We start from the raw sequence: 8,319 nt of genomic DNA, 5'->3' as shown, positions 1-8,319 counted from the left end.
GCTAAGAGGTATGTATGCTCTTGGATTCAACTAACATGCTGTTCCTCATACTGGTAACTCTGTCAAGACCTTACTGATGGGAGTAAGCACTATCATAAATCTGGACATTCCAGCCAAGAGACTTACATATTTCAGTGTCTGGCTGGCAGCAAGACACACAAATAGTCAGTATGTTTACTTACAGAATACCGATACAATTAAGTAACACTGGGAAAAAAGCCTTAAAGGTGAAATGTCAGTGATGTTTCTGCCTGCTTCAGGTGACTGGTTGTTTTTTTTCAGCTGTAATAAGGTTTTATCTGGTAAAGCTCCTTTAAATGGCATGGATACGGAATCAGTTCAGAGTCACGGAATATAAAAACTCACGAACAAGGGAAGAAAAAGTTCTGAATGAACCAGAACCAACCACACCTTCACCAGAAAAAGGATTTCCATAGTCAGATCTGGCACTTGTCCTGAAGAAAAAAAAAATAAATATCAAACTAACCTAATTCTTGACAGAGTAACCTAATTCCTAACAGTCACTGGCGGTTATCAGAGCTGGGGAGTCATGGCTGGCACACAGCTAGCTCTGTATCTGGCTTTGCTTAGTGCTCTGCACGTCATTTTATCCTGTTAGTTTTCTTCTTTGACCTTGCTTGCCTTGTTACAATGGAATTTCACTTGGTAGCTGATGACAAAAGGAAAACAAAACCAATTGTAAAGCTGAGTGACTAAGCAAGAAAATATATGCAAACCCATTGGAACATCTCAGAAAACCCAAATACGGTTTTACTCTGCTCACTGACAGGTTAAGCAAACAAGGCTTAAAGAACCTGAAAGCTTTCACATTCAACATCAAAAAGCTGGGAACTGCCAGAATTAACACAGAATACGCACAAGAAGATCCTGGACTAGGATCAAAAAGGCAGTACAAAAGTGTCTGGCTGCAGAAGGACCAGGTTCACCGGAGGCTATACTGAGCTGCACGGGGCTCACAAGCAGTTCACATGGGACTTCAAGGACAGGGCTGGCACCAGAGCTGCACTGACACAGATGCTGGCAAGTGCCACCATTCCTGCAGCAACGGAGGCCGGTATGGACAGGGGGGCTGGAAACCATAGCAGCTATGCAGTATCACACCGCTACGGACAGTGGTGGCACAGGACAGGCCCACGTCGTTCGGGCCGTGCGTGCCTCAGGGACAGCAGCCATACGGGGCAGACACCTGGGAACAGGAGCTGCTTCACCAAGCTCAGTGAAGTCTGCCCTTCAAACAAGCTGAAGCTTTCAGACAGGTATTAAAACCCAAACCCGAACAGTGTAATTACCGCTTCATTCACGCTTGTAATTCACTAGCCATCCCTTTTTCATCACATGAATGACATCACTGTCAGAAATTACTGCCAGAGGACCTAGACTGAAACTGGCTCTGCAATCACATTAAAGGTTGTCTGCACCGATGCAGGAGCAGAGTTTAAATTAGCTTTAGAATTATTTTACCAAATAAGAAAAGCAATAATTAAGAAGTGAAACTCTTCAACAACTAATCACTAACAATTAAAAACATAAAAGTAATCATTTTATTCTACAAACTTGACAATTTTAGCAGGGAATTAGCATTGAATGTAGGTGACTGCAAATGAAACGCTACTGAAAACCAACAGCGTACTGAAATGTGTATGCTTTAAAGGCTTCACCTTAGCATGTATGAATAAATCGTAGCTGTACATATGTGGCTATACAAATAAGCTTGCAGTTCTTTCCTGTACATTTCAACAATACTCACAAGTTAAGCAAGATAAAACTTTGGTTTTCACTTTTGACATATATACAAAACACACTTAGCAAAAACAAACCTACTTCACCTCCATGACAGACAAGTTCAAACCTTCCCAAGTGTAACACCCCAAAACTACCAAGAATGCAGCTGTTGCTGTGGTGTTAAGAAATCTTCAGTGTCTTCTAGGCCCACAGGCAGGGGCAGTTAGGTTCTTCTTTTTCTCTCCGCTAACCTCCGTTAATCCTCTGGTAAAACTTTCTGGAGCCACAGCCGTTCCCCAGAAAGCAGCACCACAAGAGCTGTGACCGCAAAGAGCCTGCCCTTGGCGCTGCCCACTTCCAGCCTTCTCCCATCGCTAGGGCTGAAAGGCCACACATGAAATACATCCCTGCGCTGAGGGAAAGACAAGGCCGTGGTGAGAAGCCCAGAATAAGCCAGAGACAGGTATTACGCAAACCAGGGTGGCATAAAAATGAATTATTTTGTTACAATTCAGTTTTGTCTACACGCAGAGGCACAGCGTATCACTGCATCTGCCCCACAGTCGGTGTTTTTACTGAGGCTGTGGTGGGGGAGCAGCCGCACCCATCATAAACCTATCTGCTCTTCAACCGAAAGTTACAGGACTTGTGTAGTATTTCTGTTTACCTTTGCTCCAAGGTTTTTAGGAGCCGCTGGTCACCAAAAGCACCATTACACATACATAAGATCACAGTGATCATTTCTCTACTGAAATCTTGTTACAAGGACATTTGGGACATAAACGGATTGCTAAGAGCATCATCTGAGAGGCTAGTTGCATAGGAACCACACTGAGCAGAGAATTTGGCTACTCTCAGGCCTCAGAGGACATACTTACTGATACAGCAAAATCACTTCTGCATACGGTGATGCATTTACAAAAGCTTCAAGTCATACAAATAAATTCTCCCAAGTACCTATTTTATGTCAGTCATACACCCATGTAATGTCATCATGTATTGACGTTCCTTGTCTAATTAAATAGGTATTTTCCCCAATTGAAAAAACAACCCAAACAAAATCACAGGATCATTTCAGTGATGCCATTTAAACTCCTGCACTGTGAGAACTGTAGAGACTAATAGAGGCAAAGCATATTTTACCTGAAAGCTTTTAATTAGAACTGCTTATAGACTTGTTCCTAGATCTGAATCTCAACTCTATCCCATGGATTTTATATTCTTCTCAGAAAGCAAGGATCTTTATATTAAATTTCCTCTTAATCATCTCCTAAAACGGTGCCCTGTAAGAGACAGCAGTGTTCTGCGTGTTTATGTGCTGCAACAGCCACAGGCACCGAGTCAGCTACGAATGAGCACGTATGCCTGTAAGCATCAAGCGAGTATTCACGACAATTTCAAATTTGGTTAAAAAAAAAATTAACAGCTGCTTTTAATTAAGATAGGTTAGTGTCTCCTAGCCCTCAATAAATGGAAAGCGTAAGGCATGTGGAATCCGAATTCTTTAATGGAGCTGAAGCTATAAAGCACCGTTTGCCATTTACCCGCGGTGTCAGCCGGGGCCTTTTCCCCCACCGGCTGCAAACACTTGGCTTCCTCCAGGTCACCGCCAGCGCACTGGGCACACCGCCGGGCGGTCACGGCCGGGGCTGGGGGGAGCGGCAGGATGTACGGGCCGAGAGCGGGGGAAGCCGTGTGCGGGCCCGCTGGCGGGGCTGGCGGGGGAGGGCGGCGGGAGGCCCGGCAGGGCGGGCCGGGGCCCGTCGGAACGGCCGAGCCCCGCCAGCAAGGTCGGCGGCGGAGCCCCGGTTTTCCAGCCCCGGCGGCTCCTCGTTCGGCATCCCGGCGGCAGCGAGAGGAGCGCCGGGGCGGCGCTACTTGCAGAGCCCCTCCAGCCGCTCCAGGGTGCCCTTCATGTCGCGGATGCGCTTGGCCAGGGCGGGCACGGGCTGCATGGCGCGGTCCAGCTCCTCGCAGCGCGCCACCAGCGCGTACATGGCGCGGATGCTGAGGTCGGCCGCCTCGCCCAGGCTCTCCACCCCGTCGCGGTAGGTCTGGATGCAGCCGACGCTGAGCGCCGTCAGGGCCTGCAGGCCGCAGTGCACGTTGCGCAGCAGCTCGTCCACCTGCGCCGCCACCTGCCCGGCCAGGGCCACCACGTCCTGCAGCGCCCCGGGGTCGATGGCGGGGATAGACCCGCCGCCCCCCGCCGCCGGCGGCGGCGGCTCGCTCCGCGGGGCCCCGCTCAGCCGGATCCGCCGCTCCAAGTTGTTGGCCACGAACTGGGTGAGCCGCCCCTCGCGCAGCACCGTCCCCTCCAGCTCCAGGGCGCTCGCCAGCGTCGCCCGCCGCCCCTCCGGCAGCTGCCGCCCCGCCGCCGCCCCGCCGCCGCCGGCGGCCAGGCTCAGCGCCTCCAGGCTCCGCTCGTCCCGGTCCAGGCCCCGCCCCTCCGCCTCGCGGCTGGGGCCCTCCGCCGCGGCCGGGAGCCCGGCGGCCGCCGCGGGCCGCAGCGACGGCACCTCCATGGCGGGCGACGCGGGCCTACCCGCCAGCGCGTCGCCGCCCACCAGGGGGCGCGCCGCCGCCTGTTTACGTCCCCCTCGATTGGCTGCGAGGCGCGCGGGGGCGTAGCCGCGGCTGTTTGTTTGCCGCCCGATTGGCCAGCGGCTCTCGCAGGGCGGCCCGCCCGTCCCGTCCGCTCGCTTCGCACTGCGGGGCCGCGGCTCGGGGACCGGGGCGCGCCCGCTGTTTGTGTCCGCCCGGATTGGGCGGCCTGCGGAAGCGGGCGTGGCCCCAAGTGTTTGTGTCGCTTCTGATTGGCCGGGGCGGGGCCAGCGGGGCAGCCGTTTCGCCGAGACTGGCGGCGCCCGGCGAGGGGGCGTGGGGCTCGCGCCGTCCCTGTACGGCGATTGGCGCGGGGGCGGAAGGGGGCGTGCCCCGCTCGGGTAACAACACCGGGGCGCTGTTGGCTGCTCCTCTCACTCCCCCGCCATGTTCTCCTAGCAGCGGATCCGACTTGCGCCACCATCTCAGCCCACAAAGCCCGGGCAGACGTTTCCCGTCGACCCGACCCGCTCCATCCCCTCCTGGGCTCGACCCCTCCTCCCGGTGCAGCTCTGGGTAGCCACGTCCCACCATGGTCACCACGACGGCGCCGCCGCCCTTCCTAGCTCGGATCTCGGCGGGCACCGAAGACCCCAGGCGGCTGCCCTCCACTCTTCTCCAGCGCCTCAGGCGGGGGGACAGCAACTGTGAGAACCAGCCCAGCTGCTGCCTGGCGGGCCCGGGGGGCAGCGCGCGGCCCGCGCTGAAGAGAGTCCGGCGGAGGAAGGGAAAGATCCGGCCCAGCCCCGCAGGGCTCCTGCCCAGCCGCTACCAGCAATACCAACAGCACCGCGCCGGCCTGGGGAGGAGGACCCCGCTGGGAACACACGGCCCGGGCGAACTTCGCACTCACCCTGCGCCGACAGGCTCGGTCGCCCCCGGGCTGGTACCCGCCCCCCCCCGAGGAGCCCCCCGCGCCCGCCCCCTCGAGACCCGCGCCCAGCAAACCCCTCAGGAAGGAGGTAAAGGCGGAGCGCCGCTACTTCCCACTTCTTTTCCCCCTGCCCCACTTCTCCTGTGCTCTGAGAGCCGGGAGGCCGTCCGCCACCCCGCCGGAGGCGCAGCGGGCGGCGGGCCCCCTCCCTTTGCTCCCTGCGTGCGTGTGGCCGGGGGCGGGGGGGCAGGAGAGTTTCCGTTACGCCCGCTCGGACGGGGCGCGGGGGGGAGAAGGGGGGACAGTCGCGGGCGGCGATTGGCTGCTGGGCGCCACCAATGGGCGCCCGCCGCTGCGCCCAGCAACAGCCGAATTTAGCCTGCTGGCCGCGCGCCAGCTGTCCCTGCGCGCGCAGGCGGGACGTGCGCGGGGCGCAGCGCCCCATGGCGGCGGCGGGCGGGCGGTGAGGCCCAGCCGGTGGAGCGGCCCCCGCCGCCCGACGGCGCCGATGTGCTGGCGGGGGAGTTGTAGAAGAGGGGGGCTGCCCCCCTAGCCCCCTCCCCAGCGTCTCGCACCGCGTCCCCGGTGCTGTGCGCCGGCAGCCCGGCGCGGGGGTGGTGCGGGGGCGCTTCGTCCGGCTGGCGGCTGCTCCGCTGGCGGTGCCGTGCCGGGGGCGGCCCCTGAGGCGAGGGGGCCCTGGTGACGTGCCTTCTTTGTCTCTGCAGTTCTTAAAGAATAAGATGGGAAAGACAGAGAAGGCTGCCATCCCCTATAGCCAGCCTGTTCACGGTTTACATCTGTGTGAACAACCAAAGACTAACAGACAGAAGAGTAAATATAACGTGCCGCTGACAAAGATCACCTCGGCAAAAAAGATAGAGAACTTTTGGCAAGATTCTGTATCGCCAGAGATAATTCAGAAGCAGGAGAAAAAGCCACTTAAAAACGCAGAGAACTTCAGAAATGCCAAGTCCAAGAAACCTATCACCCTGACTGAAGCGAGCCAAAAAGAAAATTACGCTGGGGCAAAATTTAGTGACCCACCATCTCCTAGTGTCCTTCCAAAGCCTCCCAGCCACTGGGTGGGTGGCACAGCTGAACCGTCTGACCAAAACAGGGAGTTGATGGCAGTCCACTTGAAAACTCTCCTGAAAGTTCAAGCGTAGTTTCTGAGATCCCTTGAGTAATTGGCAAAGAAAACTCCATCCAGGAAGCTTAAAACATGCCTTGTTGCAACAAAAATTGCAAAAGACTGTCAAGTCTTATAATCACATTTAAAAAAAAAAATAATCCTTGTATTATATTTTTTATGGTTGTGTAAATAGTGTACATCATGTATTATGTGTATATTCTTGTTCATACTTTGAGAGGTACATTTTAGTTTTGTTATGAAAGGATGTATTTTGCACTGCCTGAATGGTAGATGTCTTGTATATAAAATATGGACAATTTTAAGTGTGTGCGTGACACATGAAGACTTGACTTGATTTGCACAAGGTAATGACAGTTTTGGAAGGAGAGTACAGCTTTCTGATTTTAAGGTTCCAGATCAAATGTGAATGTTTTATCCATGCACTACTGACAATAGTTCTACATTCTGTGTCTCAATCAAGTACAAACATGGAATTTTCATACAAATGTGAAGTTTTGCTCTCTGCTCTGGAAATTGTATCTTGAATTCCTGTTCATCATGTTTTTAAAACTAACTGGAATTTGAGTAAAATTCCAACCCATCAATTTAAGCACTGCTGATTTCTTTAAAGAAAAAAAAAAAAAGACAAAAAAAAAAAAACAACAAACCCAACCAAACTAAAAGAGCAGAGGTTTCTGCCAAAAATCCAATTGGTCACTAAAAAATTAAATAAAACAATTTGGCCTCCCCTTAAGCATGTCTCTTTTTCTTTTGTTGTGTGTGTGTCTGTTAATTCAAGGATGGGAACTTTAAATCTCTTGATTGCCTTCTGGTGTGTTGCTAGGAATATTTTGTCCTCAGCCTTTAACTATCCAAATAATTCAAGAGATTTGATACCTCATTAAGAATTTCTTGGGGTTTTTTTTTTTTTAAAAGCTTCCTTTGTGATACGTCAGTTTGGGTTCCTTACACTTTTTGTTTCTTGAAAATATAGATGTTAAGAAAGCTGAGTAATTATACATTCAAATTCATGCTGCAGTACTATTTTCATAGTAAATTGTTATTAATAATTGATACTGAAAAGTAGCAATGACAGAGGGGTATCGATGAGGCAGGTTAAACTTTGTGGCTTTAATCAGATTTGTCTTGCTAACAGCTATGCTTGAAATTACGTTCCTCTGATCTAAAGTTTTTAAGGAATTGGACTCAGATGAGTCTGACAGGCGTGTCAGATGGAGATAACATAGATTTGCAGTTGTTTTACTAATTAGTATTTAATAAAGCCGGAAATGGGTGAAATTTGCTTAAGATAGGAAAGTATTTTTAAGTTTTTGGATCCACTGGGAAAAAGAAATTCTATGGGCACTAATGTACTAGGAAAGAGCTGTAGGAAGAAAATGCTCTCAGCAGGGTCCCGGCTGAGGTGGTTCCTTAGCATGAGTGGTGTTTTCAGAGACTGAGCGTGAGCAGTGTGAGCTACATTCATGCTGCGTGCAGTACTGCTTCCGATACCTAGCATCACTTTGTTCCATGCGTGTGAATTGGCAGTCTCCATTAACAGAGTCCCGAAACAAGATTGTTAAAAGGGAGAACTTCTTTGCTTCATTTGTAGAAATGAATCATATAGTTGCAAAATGTTTCACTATAATGTTTTTAGGCTGTTTATATTTTAGACTAAGAGTTCATACAAAATTATTTGGTCCACTCCAAAGAGTTAACGGGTTCATTGCCTTGCAAAATAGACCTGTATTACTTGATGGGTTGATTGATTGTACGTGCTCAAGGTAAATGCATGGCTTCAACAGCCCAGCTTGCTGCCTAATCTAAATACTCCATAGTTTAGTGTACCCTAGCTTGGTTTCTAAAAATGAACAAAATGTCTCCTAGTTTTTAATAAACAGTATTAGGGCAAAGAAAAATTTAGTGGAATCTCACAAAGGATGACTCAAGTAGACCATAAGTCCCA

General features: G+C 51.6%; 2 protein-coding genes across 2 annotated transcripts; one reads left to right on the top strand and one right to left on the bottom strand.

Annotated features, from left to right (window-relative positions):
- Positions 1-1,533: 1,533 nt before the first annotated feature.
- Positions 1,534-4,881, bottom strand: BORCS6 (BLOC-1 related complex subunit 6). The gene is given in 2 exon segments (XM_040597825.1): positions 1,534-4,700; positions 4,702-4,881. Coding segments are annotated over 2 exon segments (1,263 nt in total). The 3' UTR covers positions 1,534-3,617.
- On the top strand, positions 4,880-7,107 carry PNRC1 (proline rich nuclear receptor coactivator 1). The gene is given in 3 exon segments (XM_040597826.1): positions 4,880-5,242; positions 5,244-5,309; positions 5,947-7,107. Coding segments are annotated over 3 exon segments (870 nt in total). The 3' UTR covers positions 6,388-7,107.
- Positions 7,108-8,319: the final 1,212 nt, after the last annotated feature.

The sequence above is a fragment of the Falco naumanni genome, chromosome 6, assembly GCF_017639655.2.
Source record: "Falco naumanni isolate bFalNau1 chromosome 6, bFalNau1.pat, whole genome shotgun sequence".
NCBI classification, from domain to species: Eukaryota; Metazoa; Chordata; class Aves; order Falconiformes; family Falconidae; genus Falco; species Falco naumanni.
This window is presented reverse-complemented; position numbering and strand designations above follow the sequence as displayed.